At 57.0% G+C, this 23,904-nt stretch overlaps 1 protein-coding gene and 2 long non-coding RNA genes across 18 annotated transcripts; all 3 read right to left on the minus strand.

The window, feature by feature from the left end:
- Positions 1-245: 245 nt before the first annotated feature.
- On the minus strand, positions 246-15,272 carry LOC128078386 (protein MANBAL-like). 16 transcript variants are annotated; one of them, XM_052678544.1, is made up of 8 exons: positions 15,143-15,272; positions 13,045-13,143; positions 12,422-12,616; positions 7,443-7,541; positions 6,820-7,014; positions 1,843-1,941; positions 1,220-1,414; positions 246-751 (listed from the first exon to the last, which is right to left on the minus strand). In XM_052678544.1, the coding sequence occupies exons 3-8, from the start codon at positions 12,569-12,571 to the stop codon at positions 644-646; spliced, it is 846 nt and encodes a 281-aa protein (XP_052534504.1). In that variant the 5' UTR covers positions 12,572-12,616; positions 13,045-13,143; positions 15,143-15,272; the 3' UTR covers positions 246-643. The 16 variants fall into 16 exon arrangements, with proteins under 16 accessions (XP_052534504.1, XP_052534505.1, XP_052534507.1 ...); XM_052678545.1 differs by lacking the exon at positions 13,045-13,143 and having other exon boundaries at positions 15,143-15,210; XM_052678547.1 differs by lacking the exons at positions 7,443-7,541; positions 12,422-12,616.
- LOC128078394 (uncharacterized) lies at positions 7,548-9,297 on the minus strand. The gene is made up of 3 exons (XR_008205631.1): positions 9,221-9,297; positions 7,824-8,909; positions 7,548-7,755 (listed from the first exon to the last, which is right to left on the minus strand). It is a non-coding gene; the product is annotated as an uncharacterized LOC128078394 (long non-coding RNA).
- Positions 15,273-21,060: 5,788 nt separating the features above from the next.
- Positions 21,061-23,220, minus strand: LOC128078395 (uncharacterized). Its single transcript, XR_008205632.1, has 2 exons — positions 22,965-23,220; positions 21,061-21,865 (listed from the first exon to the last, which is right to left on the minus strand). It is a non-coding gene; the product is annotated as an uncharacterized LOC128078395 (long non-coding RNA).
- Positions 23,221-23,904: the final 684 nt, after the last annotated feature.

Below are 23,904 nucleotides of genomic sequence, written 5' to 3' on the forward strand. Positions count from 1 at the left end.
TCGTGCGCTGCCTCCCCTCCTTTTCTTTCTCGCAGTCCTCACAGAGCAAGGTGATGCTCACAGGCTTCGCTGGCAGTTACGCTTTGGCTGAAAGGCCACCGCTTGGGAAGACCAACATGCAAACGCGGGAAAAGCAGCTCCATCTCCAGGGAGGGACGTGAAGCCGGCCGGTTCAGCGCCCTGCCGCTGCCAGCCCAAGCCAGGCATGTTTGGACCAGCTACTGAAAGAGGCAGCACCAGGTGTCAAAGGTTTGTTTCCCTTTTATTTGAAACTAAGGGATTTGGGTTGCGTTTTGTAGATACGTCAACAGAAAATAAAATAGCCTGGATACCGCTCATGACCAGCGACATGCGCTATGTTCACCTCATCATCAACATTCTGAAACAGCTATCGAGCTGAAGGACCCTGAAGGAACGCAGCGTCCCCAGCTCTTGCCAGACATGAAATCCCGCACAGGCAAAGTCCGATTTGTTTGTCACGCATCAGAAGCCCCTCCAGCTTCCTCAGTTCCTCTCCAATGTCCGTGCAAGGGAAAGCACGGCCACGCCACAAAACCAGACGTACAGTGCGCTGCCTTTGGAGCACCTCTCAGCAAGCATTCCCGCTGCTTCCTTTGGCCTTTGAGGCTTATCGCTCAAGCCCTCACCGTTTCTTTTTGCTTTCCTTCTTGGCTTTCTTGCTTAGCTGTGCAGCACTTGCCTTTGGTTTCTTCGCCGTCTCCCAAGTCTTAGACTCCAAGCCGTCCGAGTCCTGCAGGAATCAATTCACAAACAGTCAGGGAACTTTCTGACAATTGCCCGACAGCTCGCTTTGGCAGCTCAAGTCACCTGACTGGGCAGCTTTGGGTGCCAGTGCTGCAAATTGCCTTCCTGACATCAGGGCACAACAGAAACTCCACCTCTCTCTTGTTCCCAAAAAACCCACGTAACCTACAGTCTACAGGCCTTTCCTGCAAGGCAGTCCCTGCACAGGGGGACGCCCTGCCTGCCACTCACAGCCCACAGAAGCAGCAGCAGCAGGACGATAAGATGAGCTTGCACCTCCAGGCTCCCTGCGTGCCACCAGGAACAGCACGCACGCCCAAGGAAGGGCAGAACAAACTGCCACATTCTCAGCAATGCCGCGGCGCGCTACCGTAGGCAACGGCTCCAGCTGCTTCCCTCCCAGCCCATTTCCTCAGCATTTCTATCAACCTCTATCAAACAGAGCGCTACTTACTGTCTCTGGGCACTTGGAAACTGGCAGCATTATGGCCAACACGCACAGAAGCTGGAAAACGGCTCCAAAGAAGAGGCCGCAGCGCAGCACGTTCTCCATCAGCGTGGGCTCAGGGATCTCAGGGGCCGAGAAATGCACTTCAGCGGCCATAGCGCAGACAGCCTGCTGCTCTGCTGCTCTCCAGGAGGCTGCTTTCTACAAGGGGGAAACGAGAGCCATCATTCCTATCGTGCGCTCCGACGCTGTGACTTCCTGCTAGCAAAAACTCCCAGCCTGACTCACAGACGTGCTCTCAAGATATCCTTGGTCTTCCGACCCAACCACAAGGAGGGACGCCAAACTTGCATTTCAGCCAGAGCTGAACAGGCAACAATCAACTTCTCCCTGAGGTTGATCGCACATGCACGACCACTGTCTCATGAACACTAACAACAATAGCATTAATCCCATCAGTTGCACATTTGCATCTACCTGGGTACGTACGTGTTCACGGCCTTGCTGCTGCTGTGCCGGACGGCACCAAGCACAGAAATAAAGCACGCAGAAAGCCCATCTGCTGAGCACAGGGGGATGAGCTGGGCTCACGCCTAAGCACTGCTTACTGCAAAGGAAGGCACGCCTACCTGGCAACGGCCACGCAGGATGCTCGAGACACAGTCACACACTGTTCTCCTGAGGCCCAACGCAATGGCGCAGCCACTCACACTCTGCTCCTCGACGGTCTGCAACACAAAAGTCACAAGCTGGAAATTCAAGCCATCCAAGATGCCATCGGGCCTCCGTGCTCACGGCACTCGCACTCATGTCTTCGGACGATCAATCAGGCGTGTGCTTACCGAGTGAGCGATGCTCACTTCCACTTGACAGGAGCAAGCTACCCCTAACTGTCAAGTATGAACAGGAACCTATGCCTAACACTAAAAGACTACAAGTAACCTACACCTAACTCTAACATAAGAACAGGAACCTATGCCTAACACTAAAAGACTACAAGTGACCTACGCCTAACTCTAAAATACGAACAATAATCTACTCCTAACACTAACACTAAACACTAAAATCAACAACAAAAACAACAACTAAACTATAACACCTGCAGCATTTAAATGGGAAGAGGAGAACTTGGCTCCACAGGAGGCTCGGAGGAGGAGCTGATGGAAACTAATGCCACCCAGCTAATGCTGGGGGCGGGGGCCGCGCAGCGGGTAGGGAGCCGAGCGCCTGGACCAGCGGCGGTGGAGCTGTGACGGCGCCGATGCGGGGCCTGGCACGGTGGTGTGGTGCCAGGCCAGCTGTGCCGCAGGCGGATCCACCTCCATGGGCTCATCGGGAGGTGGATCCACCTCCATGGGCTCATCCGGAGGTGGATCCACCTCCATGGGCTCCACGGAGGTGGTCACAGCGCTGGCCCAGGCGCGATGCAAACGCACTCTCTGCCCCCTCCTCCGCTTGATCTTAAAGGCGGCCCCCCTCCTCCTCTTCGCTTCTGGGAAGCCAAGCTCCCTCTTCCCATTTAAAAGAGGGCAAACTTCGCCCCTCGCTCTCTTCGCTCCTGGCATGGCTGCCAGAGCTCTCAGAGCGAGTGCGTTGGCCCGGACAGCGGTGACCAAGGTGACGGCTGTGATGCGGCGAAGGTTCTAAAATGGCAGCCGCACTGCTGGCAATGGCGTTCCACATAGCATGAGGAGGGGGCTGGAGGACAGGGCACGGGACGGCAGCTAGAAGGCACTCCCTGTGCCCAGCGGGCAGCCCTTCTCTCCGGCAAGCAAGAGGCCACAGAGGAGCCGGCCCCGAGAAAAGGGCCCTCGGCCTCCTTCATCCTCTCCCTTCTTCCACACGGGAATCTGTTGGGGCTGGGACACGCAGCACACGGCGCCATGTTCAGGGGCCTCCCCAGCCCAGCGCCAACAACAGCAGGCTCCAAAGCACACCTCGCCACGCCTGCCTCCTGGCACACACAAGCTCCGCTTTCCACGTTAGCATCCACCGCCTCTTCTTGCGCCTCACGGCTGGGGATTCAACCATTCCCTACCATCAATACGGCCAGCTGCATTTTCATTACAATCACTCTGACTCCTTTCCACATCCGCGCACAATGCTGCCACACACACGGGGCCACCCTGGCTCACCGATGCTTCGCGGGGACCCACACAACAGCATGAGCAAAGCAGGCAGAAACGTGCCGTGCTCCTGACTGATGGCAGTCTTAAAATCTCCCTCTCCCTCCCCCCCAGCCTACTAAGGCAGCAGTTCTCCCGAGCAACAAGCACAGTCACACACAACTGCAGCCCTGGCTCGTCCTGACAAGGGACGTCCACAGGAAGCACATCTTCACAAACCTTCTTCCAGCTCCGCACCCTCCGGCCAACACAGCACCCACGCGCCTTGCTCCACTGCCCGCCCGGGCTTTGCTGGCTACAACTCGGCCCTACGGGGCCTCCTCCTTCGCACACCCGAAACACCAACAAAGCTCCGCACACGCACGGCCTTCCCTGAGAGGAAGCTGCCCCCCGACCCCGCAGCACTCGGCGGCGCCGCACGCATCGCCTCTGCGTGCCGGCAGCACCGCCAGCTCCTCCCCCGAGCGCCCCTCCATGCCCCCGCACCGAGCCCCGACCCCGTTCCCAGCACACAGCCCGCTCCTCCCGGCCCCGCTCACCGGCCCGGCGCCGCCATGCCGCGCTGCCCCGGAAGTGCTCTCCGCCGCCAGGAACCACTTCCTGCCCCGGCCCTACCAACCGCCTGCGGCGTCACGTTGCTGAGGGCGGCCCGGGGCCTGGAGGAGGGGGAGGGGCAGCTGGGGGGCCCGCTGCCGGATTCCCCTCGGGTGGCGCCGGCGGCATGCAACTTGGCTTCTTCTCCTTTTCTGCCTTTTCCCTTTTCCCCCTTTTGCTTTCCTTTGCCTTGCTTCTCTTTTCTCTTCCTTTCCTTTTCTCCTTCTCTCTTCCCCTCCACATTTCCCTTTTTCTTTCCTTTCATTTCTTACTTTCTTCCCCTCCCCTCCCCTCCCCTGCCCTGCCTTCCATTTGCTTTCTGTCCACACTCAGTCTGCACATCTCCAATGGACATGCCTGGAGAAGATCACCTACGCAGACAGTAAATGGCTTGTGCTGTGCTTCACTGCTTTGTGCTCTTGAAAGACTCTGATTTGTTTTGCCCTTTCCTAACCCCCAAGTATCAGGAGGGCCCGGCTGCCTTTGCTGCGGAGCCTTATCACCCCACAGTCTGAAGACTTGGGGGAAAAGCCCAGCAGCTCCGGAGCTGCCAAGGGAAGACTTCATGCCCTGGCCTTCATACAGCCCGCCTCTCCCCGCTCTGCTCTGCACTCCTGGCATCCCCTGCAGCCCCTGTGCTGCGACAAACACGAGCGCGGCTCGGGCCCAACGCCCTCCCTGCTGCACGCCCTCTCACGGCCCCATGTGCTGCACCCACACCACTGCCCCAGCCCCGCAGCCCCACGCACCGGGCTCGGCCCCAGCCCCCAGGAGCTGATGGAGGTGACTCAGCCCCCGCTGCATCCACACCCAAACCTAACACGCACTAACCGCTCCTAAATACTCCGTTTCCCTCCTTTGCAGCCAGCTCCTTGCCTGCACGCAGCCCCACAACCCGCTCTTTCCTCTCCAGCAGTGCAGCAGGCAGGCGGGCAGGCAGGCAGGCAGCAGAAGGCAGTGCCATGTAGCACGCTGCACCCAGTGCACTGTGCAGGCTCCTTCATGGAAGGAGGAAGACACCGACGCGCCAATCCAAAATGGCAGGCAGACACTCTTCATGTGCAGCCTCTCCTCTCCTCTCCTCTCCTCTCCTCTCCTCTCCTCTCCTCTCCTCTCCTCTCCTCTCCTCTCCTCTCCTCTCCTCTCCTCTCCTCTCCTCTCCTCTCCTCTCCTCTCCTCTCCTCTCCTCTCCTCTCCTCTCCTCTCCTCTCCTCTCCTCTCCTCTCCTCTCCTCTCCTCTCCTCTCCTCTCCTCTCCTCTCCTCTCCTCTCCTCTCCTCTCCTCTCCTCTCCTCTCCTCTCCTCTCCTCTCCTCTCCTCTCCTCTCCTCTCCTCTCCCTCAAAGCCATTGCAGCTGAAGCAGCGCAGCACGGCTCGCTGCCCTCCCGGCTCACGCCTGAGCTCTGGGCCCCAGGCGCGCTCACCTGCAGCCCTCCCGCTGCCCTCTCCTCCTGCCCCACTCCCAGCGCTGCTCTTCACACCAGCCCACCCGCACTTGAACTCCTCGCGGCTCAACGGGAGCCTGACGTGCAGCCCTCGGCTGCCCGCAGGTGCAGCTGGCCTTCCCAGGCCAAGCAGGAACAGTCAGTGCTACAGAAGGCTGAAAAAGCCACCAGGGAAGCTTGAGTGACGAGCTCAAGGGGCTGAGTGCAGGGACACCTTTCTTCCTCGTGCGCTGCCTCCCCTCCTTTTCTTTCTCGCAGTCCTCACAGAGCAAGGTGATGCTCACAGGCTTCGCTGGCAGTTACGCTTTGGCTGAAAGGCCACCGCTTGGGAAGACCAACATGCAAACGCGGGAAAAGCAGCTCCATCTCCAGGGAGGGACGTGAAGCCGGCCGGTTCAGCGCCCTGCCGCTGCCAGCCCAAGCCAGGCATGTTTGGACCAGCTACTGAAAGAGGCAGCACCAGGTGTCAAAGGTTTGTTTCCCTTTTATTTGAAACTAAGGGATTTGGGTTGCGTTTTGTAGATACGTCAACAGAAAATAAAATAGCCTGGATACCGCTCATGACCAGCGACATGCGCTATGTTCACCTCATCATCAACATTCTGAAACAGCTATCGAGCTGAAGGACCCTGAAGGAACGCAGCGTCCCCAGCTCTTGCCAGACATGAAATCCCGCACAGGCAAAGTCCGATTTGTTTGTCACGCATCAGAAGCCCCTCCAGCTTCCTCAGTTCCTCTCCAATGTCCGTGCAAGGGAAAGCACGGCCACGCCACAAAACCAGACGTACAGTGCGCTGCCTTTGGAGCACCTCTCAGCAAGCATTCCCGCTGCTTCCTTTGGCCTTTGAGGCTTATCGCTCAAGCCCTCACCGTTTCTTTTTGCTTTCCTTCTTGGCTTTCTTGCTTAGCTGTGCAGCACTTGCCTTTGGTTTCTTCGCCGTCTCCCAAGTCTTAGACTCCAAGCCGTCCGAGTCCTGCAGGAATCAATTCACAAACAGTCAGGGAACTTTCTGACAATTGCCCGACAGCTCGCTTTGGCAGCTCAAGTCACCTGACTGGGCAGCTTTGGGTGCCAGTGCTGCAAATTGCCTTCCTGACATCAGGGCACAACAGAAACTCCACCTCTCTCTTGTTCCCAAAAAACCCACGTAACCTACAGTCTACAGGCCTTTCCTGCAAGGCAGTCCCTGCACAGGGGGACGCCCTGCCTGCCACTCACAGCCCACAGAAGCAGCAGCAGCAGGACGATAAGATGAGCTTGCACCTCCAGGCTCCCTGCGTGCCACCAGGAACAGCACGCACGCCCAAGGAAGGGCAGAACAAACTGCCACATTCTCAGCAATGCCGCGGCGCGCTACCGTAGGCAACGGCTCCAGCTGCTTCCCTCCCAGCCCATTTCCTCAGCATTTCTATCAACCTCTATCAAACAGAGCGCTACTTACTGTCTCTGGGCACTTGGAAACTGGCAGCATTATGGCCAACACGCACAGAAGCTGGAAAACGGCTCCAAAGAAGAGGCCGCAGCGCAGCACGTTCTCCATCAGCGTGGGCTCAGGGATCTCAGGGGCCGAGAAATGCACTTCAGCGGCCATAGCGCAGACAGCCTGCTGCTCTGCTGCTCTCCAGGAGGCTGCTTTCTACAAGGGGGAAACGAGAGCCATCATTCCTATCGTGCGCTCCGACGCTGTGACTTCCTGCTAGCAAAAACTCCCAGCCTGACTCACAGACGTGCTCTCAAGATATCCTTGGTCTTCCGACCCAACCACAAGGAGGGACGCCAAACTTGCATTTCAGCCAGAGCTGAACAGGCAACAATCAACTTCTCCCTGAGGTTGATCGCACATGCACGACCACTGTCTCATGAACACTAACAACAATAGCATTAATCCCATCAGTTGCACATTTGCATCTACCTGGGTACGTACGTGTTCACGGCCTTGCTGCTGCTGTGCCGGACGGCACCAAGCACAGAAATAAAGCACGCAGAAAGCCCATCTGCTGAGCACAGGGGGATGAGCTGGGCTCACGCCTAAGCACTGCTTACTGCAAAGGAAGGCACGCCTACCTGGCAACGGCCACGCAGGATGCTCGAGACACAGTCACACACTGTTCTCCTGAGGCCCAACGCAATGGCGCAGCCACTCACACTCTGCTCCTCGACGGTCTGCAACACAAAAGTCACAAGCTGGAAATTCAAGCCATCCAAGATGCCATCGGGCCTCCGTGCTCACGGCACTCGCACTCATGTCTTCGGACGATCAATCAGGCGTGTGCTTACCGAGTGAGCGATGCTCACTTCCACTTGACAGGAGCAAGCTACCCCTAACTGTCAAGTATGAACAGGAACCTATGCCTAACACTAAAAGACTACAAGTAACCTACACCTAACTCTAACATAAGAACAGGAACCTATGCCTAACACTAACAGACTACAAGTAACCTACACCTAACTCTAACATAAGAACAGGAACCTATGCCTAACACTAAAAGACTACAAGTAACCTACGCCTAACTCTAAAATATGAACAATAATCTACTCCTAACACTAACACTAAACACTAAAATCAACAACAAAAACAACAACTAAACTATAACACCTGCAGCATTTAAATGGGAAGAGGAGAACTTGGCTCCACAGGAGGCTCGGAGGAGGAGCTGATGGAAACTAATGCCACCCAGCTAATGCTGGGGGCGGGGGCCGCGCAGCGGGTAGGGAGCCGAGCGCCTGGACCAGCGGCGGTGGAGCTGTGACGGCGCCGATGCGGGGCCTGGCACGGTGGTGTGGTGCCAGGCCAGCTGTGCCGCAGGCGGATCCACCTCCATGGGCTCATCGGGAGGTGGATCCACCTCCATGGGCTCATCCGGAGGTGGATCCACCTCCATGGGCTCCACGGAGGTGGTCACAGCGCTGGCCCAGGCGCGATGCAAACGCACTCTCTGCCCCCTCCTCCGCTTGATCTTAAAGGCGGCCCCCCTCCTCCTCTTCGCTTCTGGGAAGCCAAGCTCCCTCTTCCCATTTAAAATAGGGCAAACTTCGCCCCTCGCTCTCTTCGCTCCTGGCATGGCTGCCAGAGCTCTCAGAGCGAGTGCGTTGGCCCGGACAGCGGTGACCAAGGTGACGGCTGTGATGCGGCGAAGGTTCTAAAATGGCAGCCGCACTGCTGGCAATGGCGTTCCACATAGCATGAGGAGGGGGCTGGAGGACAGGGCACGGGACGGCAGCTAGAAGGCACTCCCTGTGCCCAGCGGGCAGCCCTTCTCTCCGGCAAGCAAGAGGCCACAGAGGAGCCGGCCCCGAGAAAAGGGCCCTCGGCCTCCTTCATCCTCTCCCTTCTTCCACACGGGAATCTGTTGGGGCTGGGACACGCAGCACACGGCGCCATGTTCAGGGGCCTCCCCAGCCCAGCGCCAACAACAGCAGGCTCCAAAGCACACCTCGCCACGCCTGCCTCCTGGCACACACAAGCTCCGCTTTCCACGTTAGCATCCACCGCCTCTTCTTGCGCCTCACGGCTGGGGATTCAACCATTCCCTACCATCAATACGGCCAGCTGCATTTTCATTACAATCACTCTGACTCCTTTCCACATCCGCGCACAATGCTGCCACACACACGGGGCCACCCTGGCTCACCGATGCTTCGCGGGGACCCACACAACAGCATGAGCAAAGCAGGCAGAAACGTGCCGTGCTCCTGACTGATGGCAGTCTTAAAATCTCCCTCTCCCTCCCCCCCAGCCTACTAAGGCAGCAGTTCTCCCGAGCAACAAGCACAGTCACACACAACTGCAGCCCTGGCTCGTCCTGACAAGGGACGTCCACAGGAAGCACATCTTCACAAACCTTCTTCCAGCTCCGCACCCTCCGGCCAACACAGCACCCACGCGCCTTGCTCCACTGCCCGCCCGGGCTTTGCTGGCTACAACTCGGCCCTACGGGGCCTCCTCCTTCGCACACCCGAAACACCAACAAAGCTCCGCACACGCACGGCCTTCCCTGAGAGGAAGCTGCCCCCCGACCCCGCAGCACTCGGCGGCGCCGCACGCATCGCCTCTGCGTGCCGGCAGCACCGCCAGCTCCTCCCCCGAGCGCCCCTCCATGCCCCCGCACCGAGCCCCGACCCCGTTCCCAGCACACAGCCCGCTCCTCCCGGCCCCGCTCACCGGCCCGGCGCCGCCATGCCGCGCTGCCCCGGAAGTGCTCTCCGCCGCCAGGAACCACTTCCTGCCCCGGCCCTACCAACCGCCTGCGGCGTCACGTTGCTGAGGGCGGCCCGGGGCCTGGAGGAGGGGGAGGGGCAGCTGGGGGGCCCGCTGCCGGATTCCCCTCGGGTGGCGCCGGCGGCATGCAACTTGGCTTCTTCTCCTTTTCTGCCTTTTCCCTTTTCCCCCTTTTGCTTTCCTTTGCCTTGCTTCTCTTTTCTCTTCCTTTCCTTTTCTCCTTCTCTCTTCCCCTCCACATTTCCCTTTTTCTTTCCTTTCATTTCTTACTTTCTTCCCCTCCCCTCCCCTCCCCTGCCCTGCCTTCCATTTGCTTTCTGTCCACACTCAGTCTGCACATCTCCAATGGACATGCCTGGAGAAGATCACCTACGCAGACAGTAAATGGCTTGTGCTGTGCTTCACTGCTTTGTGCTCTTGAAAGACTCTGATTTGTTTTGCCCTTTCCTAACCCCCAAGTATCAGGAGGGCCCGGCTGCCTTTGCTGCGGAGCCTTATCACCCCACAGTCTGAAGACTTGGGGGAAAAGCCCAGCAGCTCCGGAGCTGCCAAGGGAAGACTTCATGCCCTGGCCTTCATACAGCCCGCCTCTCCCCGCTCTGCTCTGCACTCCTGGCATCCCCTGCAGCCCCTGTGCTGCGACAAACACGAGCGCGGCTCGGGCCCAACGCCCTCCCTGCTGCACGCCCTCTCACGGCCCCATGTGCTGCACCCACACCACTGCCCCAGCCCCGCAGCCCCACGCACCGGGCTCGGCCCCAGCCCCCAGGAGCTGATGGAGGTGACTCAGCCCCCGCTGCATCCACACCCAAACCTAACACGCACTAACCGCTCCTAAATACTCCGTTTCCCTCCTTTGCAGCCAGCTCCTTGCCTGCACGCAGCCCCACAACCCGCTCTTTCCTCTCCAGCAGTGCAGCAGGCAGGCGGGCAGGCAGGCAGGCAGCAGAAGGCAGTGCCATGTAGCACGCTGCACCCAGTGCACTGTGCAGGCTCCTTCATGGAAGGAGGAAGACACCGACGCGCCAATCCAAAATGGCAGGCAGACACTCTTCATGTGCAGCCTCTCCTCTCCTCTCCTCTCCTCTCCTCTCCTCTCCTCTCCTCTCCTCTCCTCTCCTCTCCTCTCCTCTCCTCTCCTCTCCTCTCCTCTCCTCTCCTCTCCTCTCCTCTCCTCTCCTCTCCTCTCCTCTCCTCTCCTCTCCTCTCCTCTCCTCTCCTCTCCTCTCCTCTCCTCTCCTCTCCTCTCCTCTCCTCTCCTCTCCTCTCCTCTCCCTCAAAGCCATTGCAGCTGAAGCAGCGCAGCACGGCTCGCTGCCCTCCCGGCTCACGCCTGAGCTCTGGGCCCCAGGCGCGCTCACCTGCAGCCCTCCCGCTGCCCTCTCCTCCTGCCCCACTCCCAGCGCTGCTCTTCACACCAGCCCACCCGCACTTGAACTCCTCGCGGCTCAACGGGAGCCTGACGTGCAGCCCTCGGCTGCCCGCAGGTGCAGCTGGCCTTCCCAGGCCAAGCAGGAACAGTCAGTGCTACAGAAGGCTGAAAAAGCCACCAGGGAAGCTTGAGTGACGAGCTCAAGGGGCTGAGTGCAGGGACACCTTTCTTCCTCGTGCGCTGCCTCCCCTCCTTTTCTTTCTCGCAGTCCTCACAGAGCAAGGTGATGCTCACAGGCTTCGCTGGCAGTTACGCTTTGGCTGAAAGGCCACCGCTTGGGAAGACCAACATGCAAACGCGGGAAAAGCAGCTCCATCTCCAGGGAGGGACGTGAAGCCGGCCGGTTCAGCGCCCTGCCGCTGCCAGCCCAAGCCAGGCATGTTTGGACCAGCTACTGAAAGAGGCAGCACCAGGTGTCAAAGGTTTGTTTCCCTTTTATTTGAAACTAAGGGATTTGGGTTGCGTTTTGTAGATACGTCAACAGAAAATAAAATAGCCTGGATACCGCTCATGACCAGCGACATGCGCTATGTTCACCTCATCATCAACATTCTGAAACAGCTATCGAGCTGAAGGACCCTGAAGGAACGCAGCGTCCCCAGCTCTTGCCAGACATGAAATCCCGCACAGGCAAAGTCCGATTTGTTTGTCACGCATCAGAAGCCCCTCCAGCTTCCTCAGTTCCTCTCCAATGTCCGTGCAAGGGAAAGCACGGCCACGCCACAAAACCAGACGTACAGTGCGCTGCCTTTGGAGCACCTCTCAGCAAGCATTCCCGCTGCTTCCTTTGGCCTTTGAGGCTTATCGCTCAAGCCCTCACCGTTTCTTTTTGCTTTCCTTCTTGGCTTTCTTGCTTAGCTGTGCAGCACTTGCCTTTGGTTTCTTCGCCGTCTCCCAAGTCTTAGACTCCAAGCCGTCCGAGTCCTGCAGGAATCAATTCACAAACAGTCAGGGAACTTTCTGACAATTGCCCGACAGCTCGCTTTGGCAGCTCAAGTCACCTGACTGGGCAGCTTTGGGTGCCAGTGCTGCAAATTGCCTTCCTGACATCAGGGCACAACAGAAACTCCACCTCTCTCTTGTTCCCAAAAAACCCACGTAACCTACAGTCTACAGGCCTTTCCTGCAAGGCAGTCCCTGCACAGGGGGACGCCCTGCCTGCCACTCACAGCCCACAGAAGCAGCAGCAGCAGGACGATAAGATGAGCTTGCACCTCCAGGCTCCCTGCGTGCCACCAGGAACAGCACGCACGCCCAAGGAAGGGCAGAACAAACTGCCACATTCTCAGCAATGCCGCGGCGCGCTACCGTAGGCAACGGCTCCAGCTGCTTCCCTCCCAGCCCATTTCCTCAGCATTTCTATCAACCTCTATCAAACAGAGCGCTACTTACTGTCTCTGGGCACTTGGAAACTGGCAGCATTATGGCCAACACGCACAGAAGCTGGAAAACGGCTCCAAAGAAGAGGCCGCAGCGCAGCACGTTCTCCATCAGCGTGGGCTCAGGGATCTCAGGGGCCGAGAAATGCACTTCAGCGGCCATAGCGCAGACAGCCTGCTGCTCTGCTGCTCTCCAGGAGGCTGCTTTCTACAAGGGGGAAACGAGAGCCATCATTCCTATCGTGCGCTCCGACGCTGTGACTTCCTGCTAGCAAAAACTCCCAGCCTGACTCACAGACGTGCTCTCAAGATATCCTTGGTCTTCCGACCCAACCACAAGGAGGGACGCCAAACTTGCATTTCAGCCAGAGCTGAACAGGCAACAATCAACTTCTCCCTGAGGTTGATCGCACATGCACGACCACTGTCTCATGAACACTAACAACAATAGCATTAATCCCATCAGTTGCACATTTGCATCTACCTGGGTACGTACGTGTTCACGGCCTTGCTGCTGCTGTGCCGGACGGCACCAAGCACAGAAATAAAGCACGCAGAAAGCCCATCTGCTGAGCACAGGGGGATGAGCTGGGCTCACGCCTAAGCACTGCTTACTGCAAAGGAAGGCACGCCTACCTGGCAACGGCCACGCAGGATGCTCGAGACACAGTCACACACTGTTCTCCTGAGGCCCAACGCAATGGCGCAGCCACTCACACTCTGCTCCTCGACGGTCTGCAACACAAAAGTCACAAGCTGGAAATTCAAGCCATCCAAGATGCCATCGGGCCTCCGTGCTCACGGCACTCGCACTCATGTCTTCGGACGATCAATCAGGCGTGTGCTTACCGAGTGAGCGATGCTCACTTCCACTTGACAGGAGCAAGCTACCCCTAACTGTCAAGTATGAACAGGAACCTATGCCTAACACTAAAAGACTACAAGTAACCTACACCTAACTCTAACATAAGAACAGGAACCTATGCCTAACACTAACAGACTACAAGTAACCTACACCTAACTCTAACATAAGAACAGGAACCTATGCCTAACACTAAAAGACTACAAGTAACCTACGCCTAACTCTAAAATATGAACAATAATCTACTCCTAACACTAACACTAAACACTAAAATCAACAACAAAAACAACAACTAAACTATAACACCTGCAGCATTTAAATGGGAAGAGGAGAACTTGGCTCCACAGGAGGCTCGGAGGAGGAGCTGATGGAAACTAATGCCACCCAGCTAATGCTGGGGGCGGGGGCCGCGCAGCGGGTAGGGAGCCGAGCGCCTGGACCAGCGGCGGTGGAGCTGTGACGGCGCCGATGCGGGGCCTGGCACGGTGGTGTGGTGCCAGGCCAGCTGTGCCGCAGGCGGATCCACCTCCATGGGCTCATCGGGAGGTGGATCCACCTCCATGGGCTCATCCGGAGGTGGATCCACCTCCATGGGCTCCACGGAGGTGGTCACAGCGCTGGCCCAGGCGCGATGCAAACGCACTCTCTGCCCCCTCCTCCGCTTGATCTTAAAGGCGGCCCCCCTCCTCCTCTTCGCTTCTGGGAAGCCAAGCTCCCTCTTCCCATTTAAAATAGGGCAAACTTCGCCCCTCGCTCTCTTCGCTCCTGGCATGGCTGCCAGAGCTCTCAGAGCGAGTGCGTTGGCCCGGACAGCGGTGACCAAGGTGACGGCTGTGATGCGGCGAAGGTTCTAAAATGGCAGCCGCACTGCTGGCAATGGCGTTCCACATAGCATGAGGAGGGGGCTGGAGGACAGGGCACGGGACGGCAGCTAGAAGGCACTCCCTGTGCCCAGCGGGCAGCCCTTCTCTCCGGCAAGCAAGAGGCCACAGAGGAGCCGGCCCCGAGAAAAGGGCCCTCGGCCTCCTTCATCCTCTCCCTTCTTCCACACGGGAATCTGTTGGGGCTGGGACACGCAGCACACGGCGCCATGTTCAGGGGCCTCCCCAGCCCAGCGCCAACAACAGCAGGCTCCAAAGCACACCTCGCCACGCCTGCCTCCTGGCACACACAAGCTCCGCTTTCCACGTTAGCATCCACCGCCTCTTCTTGCGCCTCACGGCTGGGGATTCAACCATTCCCTACCATCAATACGGCCAGCTGCATTTTCATTACAATCACTCTGACTCCTTTCCACATCCGCGCACAATGCTGCCACACACACGGGGCCACCCTGGCTCACCGATGCTTCGCGGGGACCCACACAACAGCATGAGCAAAGCAGGCAGAAACGTGCCGTGCTCCTGACTGATGGCAGTCTTAAAATCTCCCTCTCCCTCCCCCCCAGCCTACTAAGGCAGCAGTTCTCCCGAGCAACAAGCACAGTCACACACAACTGCAGCCCTGGCTCGTCCTGACAAGGGACGTCCACAGGAAGCACATCTTCACAAACCTTCTTCCAGCTCCGCACCCTCCGGCCAACACAGCACCCACGCGCCTTGCTCCACTGCCCGCCCGGGCTTTGCTGGCTACAACTCGGCCCTACGGGGCCTCCTCCTTCGCACACCCGAAACACCAACAAAGCTCCGCACACGCACGGCCTTCCCTGAGAGGAAGCTGCCCCCCGACCCCGCAGCACTCGGCGGCGCCGCACGCATCGCCTCTGCGTGCCGGCAGCACCGCCAGCTCCTCCCCCGAGCGCCCCTCCATGCCCCCGCACCGAGCCCCGACCCCGTTCCCAGCACACAGCCCGCTCCTCCCGGCCCCGCTCACCGGCCCGGCGCCGCCATGCCGCGCTGCCCCGGAAGTGCTCTCCGCCGCCAGGAACCACTTCCTGCCCCGGCCCTACCAACCGCCTGCGGCGTCACGTTGCTGAGGGCGGCCCGGGGCCTGGAGGAGGGGGAGGGGCAGCTGGGGGGCCCGCTGCCGGATTCCCCTCGGGTGGCGCCGGCGGCATGCAACTTGGCTTCTTCTCCTTTTCTGCCTTTTCCCTTTTCCCCCTTTTGCTTTCCTTTGCCTTGCTTCTCTTTTCTCTTCCTTTCCTTTTCTCCTTCTCTCTTCCCCTCCACATTTCCCTTTTTCTTTCCTTTCATTTCTTACTTTCTTCCCCTCCCCTCCCCTCCCCTGCCCTGCCTTCCATTTGCTTTCTGTCCACACTCAGTCTGCACATCTCCAATGGACATGCCTGGAGAAGATCACCTACGCAGACAGTAAATGGCTTGTGCTGTGCTTCACTGCTTTGTGCTCTTGAAAGACTCTGATTTGTTTTGCCCTTTCCTAACCCCCAAGTATCAGGAGGGCCCGGCTGCCTTTGCTGCGGAGCCTTATCACCCCACAGTCTGAAGACTTGGGGGAAAAGCCCAGCAGCTCCGGAGCTGCCAAGGGAAGACTTCATGCCCTGGCCTTCATACAGCCCGCCTCTCCCCGCTCTGCTCTGCACTCCTGGCATCCCCTGCAGCCCCTGTGCTGCGACAAACACGAGCGCGGCTCGGGCCCAACGCCCTCCCTGCTGCACGCCCTCTCACGGCCCCATGTGCTGCACCCACACCACTGCCCCAGCCCCGCAGCCCCACGCACCGGGCTCGGCCCCAGCCCCCAGGAGCTGATGGAGGTGACTCAGCCCCCGCTGCATCCACACCCAAACCTAACACGCACTAACCGCTCCTAAATACTCCGTTTCCCTCCTTTGCAGCCAGCTCCTTGCCTGCACGCAGCCCCACAACCCGCTCTTTCCTCTCCAGCAGTGCAGCAGGCAGGCGGGCAGGCAGGCAGGCAGCAGAAGGCAGTGCCATGTAGCACGCTGCACCCAGTGCACTGTGCAGGCTCCTTCATGGAAGGAGGAAGACACCGACGCGCCAATCCAAAATGGCAGGCAGACACTCTTCATGTGCAGCCTCTCCTCTCCTCTCCTCTCCTCTCCTCTCCTCTCCTCTCCTCTCCTCTCCTCTCCTCTCCTCTCCTCTCCTCTCCTCTCCTCTCCTCTCCTCTCCTCTCCTCTCCTCTCCTCTCCTCTCAGATGCACAAGACGGGGAGCACCGCGGTCCTCAAGGGCTTCCACAGCAGTGGATGGAAGCCGGTCCAGACAGCCAGGGCGGGCCCCGACTCGAAGCCGCTCCCCTCTTGAACATCGGGCTGCAGAGACCCGCAGCCAGCCCCTAAGATGCCGCAGGAGCCGCTCCAGGCGGCGAGGACCAGGCCAGGGGCGAAGCTGCTCCCGGGTACCAGCCCGGGTATGAAGCCGCTCCCGGGTACCATGCTGGGCCCCGAGCATCAACAGCCAGCCCCAATGATGTCGCAGGAGCAGCCATGTGCAAGCTCCAATTGTATCCAAAGTCATCATAGTCCATCACAATAAAACTGAGAGTTCCATCACGTCACTGTCAGTTTTGTTCCTCTCTGCCTTTCCCGAGGTAGTTGTTCCCCCTGGTCCTTCTGCTGGGAGCACCACCCACATCAGGCAGTGGAGGCAGCACCTGTGCAGGACACAACCTGCATTGTCTGCATGGAGCCCATGGATGACAGCAGGTCATACAGCACCATGCTGTGCCCGGCCTGCAAACAAGCCTGGTTTCACCGGGCCTGCATCCAGGTAGGAGCCCTCTCCTCACCCTGCAAGCACCACAGGTGCTCAGCAGCATCAGGCCCAGCTCACAATCACACTGCTTGTGCCTCTGCTGCAGTAACAGGCTCTGCGCGCAGGGTTTTATCGCTTCCAGAGCCCCCTGTGCAGAGACGAGGTCAAGTTTATTCCAGACATGTTCTTTATGGGGATCCGAATCCCACTCAGGTTGGTGTCTTTCAGCCAGCTCTTGAGATGTGAGGGCACATGAGCTGTCCTTTGTAAGGGACTGTCCCAGCAGGCCTGGGGTGGAGGGTGAGGGATTACTTGGATTAGTTTTAGTCCTGGAGCAGCGGGTGCTCATCACATTCCATCCTTTCTCTGGCAGAAGTGCAACATGGGAGGACAACAACGCCTACGCATCTCTACGCGAGAGGCACAGGAGATGCAATGCCAGTGACCTGGTACAGACATCATCACTTGTCCCTGCACGTCACTGTGTCCCTGTGGGCAGTGGCAGTGTGGTGATGGTGGCAGTGCCGAGAACACGTTACAGTGAAGAGCAACGAGCTGCTGGGCTGTCTGTACAACTTCTTCCCCCACCTCAAGCAGCTCATGCTGGAGCAGTCGGCAGCCAACACGGGGCTGGCAGTGTGGGAGGAGCTGCAACCAGGTTTCTGACACAGGACAACAAGGAGACAATTGTAATGGCAACACAAGAGAACAGCATGAGAATGTACTGACTGCAGGCTGATAATAGTGATGTCATCATAAGGGACAACAGTAGGACCATGGGAAGACAATGATGATGGCAAATTGGATGATGGGGTGACAAAGGCAAAGGCAATACGGGACAAATGGGATAAAGGCAAGAGTGCCATGGGACAACAGGGTGAAAATGGGGTGACAGTGATGACACAGGACAACAGGGGGCCAGTGACAATGGCAACATGAGACAATGGAGAGATAACACTGGGATAGCAGAGTGATGACAATGGGATAGAAGGGATACAATGGCAACACAGTACAGCAGCATGACAACAGTGAAACAGAAACATGGTAACAGCAGGATGATAATGGTGACACGGGGCAATGATGACATCAGGAATAACAGGGTGACAGTAGAGTGACAACAGCAATGGTGCAACACAAGGCAATGATGGGGTGATGACAGGTTGACAACGGGACAAAAACCACAGGGATGACAGGGAACAACAGCAACACACCGCAGCAAGGTACCAACAGTGAGGGAGGTGTCACTGTGTCATTCCCCACAGCCCTGAGCATGCTGCTGCACGGCTACATGGAAGCCATAAAAAATGGGCATCTCCCCTGCCTGCAGGGAGCAGCAGCAGCGACGATGGCCAACGAGAACGCAGCTGTGGTGGCAGCAGTGCTTGAGGCCTATGCCAAGGGCATGCAGAGGCTGTCACTGCCCACAGAGCCTGCATAGCTCTCAGCCTCGCATGGGCAGCACCTGCGTGAGGCACTCGTCTTCCAGCATCGCAGCTTCTGGGATCACAACCAGGAGCACCAGCGGCACCTCATGGTGCGTGCCCCCCCCCTCCCCCTTTCTGCCACAGCGCTGTCCCTGTCCTCACGGCCTTGTTCCTATCACTACAAGGCTGTCCCTGTTCCCATGACTTTGTCACCACTGTCACAGCACTTCCTATCCCCTGGTACCCTGCCTCCACTAACCTGTCCACACAGTCCAGTCCCCACCCCTATAAGGCTGCCCTTGTCTTCATGACCTTGTCCCCAATCCCCCAGTTCTCTCCATCCCCGTGACCTTATCCTCATTTCCCCCCAATACTCTGCACCGGTGGTCCCACCAGCACTCTCCCCATCAACACCATGACCTTGCCCCCATCCCGACCTTCAGGAACAGATCAGCACAGAGTATAGCTGCCTGCAGGAGAAGAATGATGCAGCATCACAGTGGCACTGCAAGGCGCTGCTGGCTGAGCTGGCACGGGCACTGGATACCAGCCTGTCCCGTGGGGCCTACGCACTGCCTGGTGCCTACCGTACCTATGAGGCTGAGTGGCAGCAGGTGCTGGAGGCCTACTGGCAAGCAGAGGGCAACAACCCCAACGTAAGGGCAGCTCTAGGTAGGGAATTAAGGACAAGGAGCCAGGGGCTGTGCCTCAATCGTGTGGGGATGCACAGGCCGAGGAGGTGCTGGATGAGTTCTTGGCAGAGTGCTGGGCAGAGGTGGAGGCAGCGCTGAAGGCAGACAATGCACTGAGCGAGGCTGAGAAGCAGCTGGGGGGTGAGCAGTGCGTCCCGGTGCCATCCCCTCTCTCCTTCCTCCATCACCCATCCCCAGGTCCTCCAGGGACAAGAGATACCTTCTGTTATTCCTGGAGGACATCTGGCAGTATTCCCATATTCCATGGGCTGTGTCTGCTGGGGACAGCTCATGGTATCCCCACATATTTTGAGCATCCTATGCCTTCAGGGACATGATGATCCCATCTCTTGAGGAGTCCCTTTATCCTCAGGGGACATCTCACAGAGTATCCACATCCCTTGGGGTGTCCCAGCGTGCCCAGGAGACACCTCAAATTGTCCCTTTTTTCTCCCTGAGGAATTCTCACCCCATCTCCACATCCCTGCACTCTGTCCTCACGCCCCTCCATTCCTTCCCTATCCCTCTGCACTGTCTCTTTCCCCCATCCCTCCGTACCCCGGGGACCCCAAACTCCGTTCTTTAACCAGAAGCAGAAGGCTCAGCTCCTGGTTACCCCTCTCCCCGTCCCCTTGTCCCCAGACCAGAAGCAGCAGGCACAGCTACTGGAACGCGAACGGCAGCTGGAGGCGTTGCTGGCGGAGGCGTCTGCAGCTACGTGCAGAACCTGCAAGCCCTGGAGGCCAAGATGCAGGCGGAGGCTGCAAGCGCGCAGAGGGAGCTGGACAGGGCGCTGGAAGTGAAGCTACAGGAGCACAGCGAGCTGCTGCAGAGCGGCTTCAACGAGCTGGCGGCGCTGCAGCGGGAGATCAACAACAACAACAAGCAGGAGCTGGTGACCAAGGACGTCAACGCCGTGCACGCCGCCTGGGACCTCGCCAGGGTGCTAAAGCTGGCCAAGTTACGAGGTACAGCTGCGTAGGCGACTGCTCGCCGTAAAACTTCCGCCAGCCCCTCTTTGGCGGCCAAATAAAGCGCTCCTCCCGCAACTCCGCTCCTCTCTCGCGGCGCTTCCTGCGTGGTGACGTCATAACCCGGGCGACCAGAACCAATTGGTCTTTGGTTCTTGCGGCCGCGACGCGGCGTGGCGCTGGGAGTGAAGGGATACGGGAAGGAGATAAACCTTGCGGCAGCTGATTGGGTGGGACGATCTCGCGAGAGCGTGGGCTTTCCGGCTTCTTCTGGGCAGCGGCGGTGGGGATGCTTGCTTTCACTTCCGGGTGCTACGCGCGGCTGGTAGCGGAGGGGGTTGGGGCGGCTCTGGGCGAGCGACTCGGTTTGGAGACGGAGACCCAGATCGCCAGATCCAGAGCTGGGGAACGAGAATGAGGACCGGGAACCACGGCTAGGCCTAGGGCTCAGGACCAGGCCCAGGGATCAGGGCCCAAGATCTGACACCAGCCCCAAAGACTAGGATTCGGGACAGAGGCTCAGGGGCTGAAAGCCGGAAACCGGTTATAGGGCCCAGGAATGGAGCCCGGGGATGGGGAGCAGGCAGTCAGGCTGGGAAATGAGGACTGGCCCTGGAAACTACGCCCAGAACCCATGGTTGGGGAGCCAGACACAAGGGCCAGACTGAGACCCAAGTGCTCGGCCCAGTTTTTAGACTCTGAATCAGAGACTGAGGCTTAGAGTCCAGACCCTGTAACGGTAAAACCTTGTGAAAGAGCCAAAACGTGAAATCATCTCTGAATAGATAAATGATTAGCAACAGATTGGAGATGGAGGAGAATCACAGTCCCTCGCCTGCTGTTTCTGATTCTGTATAGCAGAAAGCCTATTAGCCTATAGTTAAAAGCCTATTTTGAGAGTCCTCCCCATTTCTGTTGGTGGTGTTTTATTTTAAGTAATTTTGACTGTGGGGCCTAGAAGCTTGTGCAAATTTGGGAGATTCCGTAGCCAAAGAAACTAAAAGAGATAATCACTCAGTGAGGTAACTGCTTTTACTAACATCTTTCTGTCTCCTCCCTCTCCACCTTCTCTGCAACCCCTGAGCAACAGGGGAAGAACAGAACAAAGATCAAAGAAAGTCTGGTGGCTTTTACTACTGCACTGTAAATGAGATTGAAGAAAGCATACAAGGGTACATATGAGTTGCTTTTAAGAAAGAGCAGTTTGAGATTGGAGTCTAGAAAGAAATGATCTTAAGGTTTCTTTTTTTTTTTTCTTTGTACAGATTGCTGCTTTTGTGCACTCTGGAAATTGAGTGATGCTTGAGGCCATTGGTGATGTCTGTCAGAGTTCTTAGAAAAAAAGGGACTGAGAGCTGACTCTGCTCAGCACATCTCCACTGTCCCCACCACACACCATAATGAGCTTGGAGCAGAGAATAAAAGCAAGAAAAATCAGAACAGGAGTTCAGAAAAAAAAGTTTCTAACTAAACACTCAGGACAGAGCCTGCAATTAGCAGAAGATAAATTAGTATCCCAGTTGGGGATATAAAGAGTAAGCTGTTAACTTAAAGGATACTCCACCCCAGAGGGATGCTGCCTTCTCTAGAATAATTTTCATCTCATTAAAATTCAAGTCTCCTCTCCTTACATTTAATCACATTTCATTACCCACAGCTCCCTCGCTGAGACGTCTCTTGGTTGAACTTCAGTCAGGACCTGTGGTAAAGCTGCTGAAAGTGAGAGCGCTTACCTTTCAGAATCTTCTTGAGATGAGACAGAAGACCTCTGAGTCACTGAAGGTCAAAATAATCCACCTTTCCATTATAGAAGAGTTGAGCAGGGACATATGCCTCTAAAGCAGAGAAGAAAATTTGTTTGCCCCATCCATTCCATACATAGGATGCAGATACTAGCACTAACAGGTAAGCCCTAAAAGAGAACCAAGGGCTCAGGCTGGTGCTACGCCAAGAACATGAGTCAATGTGGCAGAGGTAATTTTCATAACAAGGCAAGCACTATATGCACACCAAAGCAGGAGGCAGCAGGATTCCCAGCCCTTCCTCGGCCAGAGCAGGGGCTGCAGCCACCACAGGCACTGCTAGCATGGGCACTGCCAGCCAGGGGTGGAAAGGTCAGGCAGGGCATCCCAGAGGCTGGCACGGGTGAGCACCACCAGGATGAAACCACAATGAGTAGCGGTGGTGGTGGGCACGGAAATGCCAGAGAGGCAGGTGCGATGCAGGTGATGGGTGGCATCAGCAGGCAGGGTGCCAGGGGCTGCCACGTGTCACTGCCTGCTGCTGTAGCAGGGGGCAGCAGGGCAGCAGCAGCTATTTGAGGCATTGAATGGATATAGACAGCCATTGCTCCCCGCTTCAGCCCAGTTATTCACCGGCTATCTTAGCATAGGCAGGCATCATTGCTTTTCAAGTCGGTGTTATGGGAGAAGAGGAACTAAAACAAGAGAAGAGTTAGTTGCCACCAGGTTGAGGGAAAACCATAAAGAGAAGTGTGCATTGTAAAAGGTCTGTGGTTTGCTTTGAAACTTCAACACAGACTAAAGCATTTTGAAACTGTCAGCTCTGCTGGTGTTTTCACCTGAGCAGTGCTCTGAATGAGAAATGAAGATGCAAAATGTTTCCGGCCATCATCACCTCCTCTCCTGCCCGGGCTTATTTCACAATAACTCTCCTCCCTGCCAGGAGAACATTCTGGGCTCTGGGCCACACGCAGGCATGGATGTACCCTACTCTGAGCAGAAGGCATGTCTTCTCACCAGCTAGCCTGAGGCTTTCCCAGAGCTCAGACCTCTGCTGGATGCTCTCTGCAGTCCAGCATTTGCTGGGCATACTGTATAATCAATGGTTATCAAGATGTTACAATCACAATATAATCAAGAGAGGTAGGCAAAGTGGACAATGATAACAAAAGAGAACAAACGGAAAGCTTACCCTTATGCTGGGCTCACCTACAAAACACCAGAAGATGCAATCTCCAGAAGAGATCCTTCCCTACTGGTAGCCAGCTCTTCAATAGGTCTAGGATGGGTGCAGCCTGGCTTCCGGCAGCACAGGTGAATTGCCTTCACCTGTGCTCCTCTGGCTGACTCATGGCTCGCCTCAGGTGATCAATCAGAGGTTCAGGACATGACTCCGCAGTTCCCATACAGCACACCAAAGGTCAAGCAGTCATCAGCTTTGTCCTGGCTCTCCCTGGGTCAAAGGTGAGTGTCCGTCAGCCCTCAGTCCTGCCTCAGCAGTCCTGCAGTTGTTTGGCTGTTGTTCTGCTAACCCTTGCACAGCAGGGCTTACCTAGGAACATGGTCCTTTCTGTTTCCGAAGTTCCCTGCCAGCAGTAGGCTGGTGGTGCTCTGAAGCCTTCAAATCCAGCTCTGAGTCTCCCAGATTGGGTTTTGCTCTCAGATGGGGCTTTGGACATGGGAAAGAGGTTTCAAGCTCTGGTACTTGGGTTTGGAACTGAAAAGGATGTTTCTGATCTGAAATAAGGCTCTGGGCCCTCAAGCCAAGGCTCTGAGCCTTGAAAGGAAAAACCAAAAAAAGACTACAGAGAAAATTTGCACCCTGAGGTGAGGCTCAATGCCTCTGTAATGTGGAAAGGAGTCTTTATTTTGAAGCCTCACACCCCAGTGTGAGGAGCCCAAAGCCTCATGTCAGTGTACAAAGCCTTCTCCTACAGCCCAAATTTCTGATTTAAAGACTCCAAGCATTTTATCCTTAAGAGAGGATAAAAAAGGGTCCAAAGCTTCTTGCCATGGGCCTCATGGCCCTTTTGGTTTTGTTCCCAGACTTTCATTTATTGGAATGTAGCTTCATTTAAGGGCTCTGTTCAACCTCCCATTTTTGGGGTTCTAAACTATTTCACCATTAACAT

This window comes from Tympanuchus pallidicinctus, unplaced genomic scaffold (assembly GCF_026119805.1).
Source record: "Tympanuchus pallidicinctus isolate F22 unplaced genomic scaffold, pur_lepc_1.0 scaffold17, whole genome shotgun sequence".
Classification (NCBI taxonomy): domain Eukaryota; kingdom Metazoa; phylum Chordata; class Aves; order Galliformes; family Phasianidae; genus Tympanuchus; species Tympanuchus pallidicinctus.

What these genes read in the sequence shown, in the direction of transcription:
- LOC128078386 (XM_052678544.1), bottom strand. Translation starts at nt 12,571, where the DNA reads ATGGCCGCTGAAGTGCATTTCTCGGCCCCTGAGATCCCTGAGCCCACG. An exon ending in TTTCCAAGTGCCCAGAGACA is followed by an intron (nt 7,542 to 12,421) that starts GTAAGTAGCGCT and finishes TTTGTGTTGCAG; the next exon opens with ACCGTCGAGGAGCAGAGTGT. An exon ending in TCCTGCGTGGCCGTTGCCAG is followed by an intron (nt 1,415 to 1,842) that starts GTAGGCGTGCCT and finishes TCCCCCTTGTAG; the next exon opens with AAAGCAGCCTCCTGGAGAGC.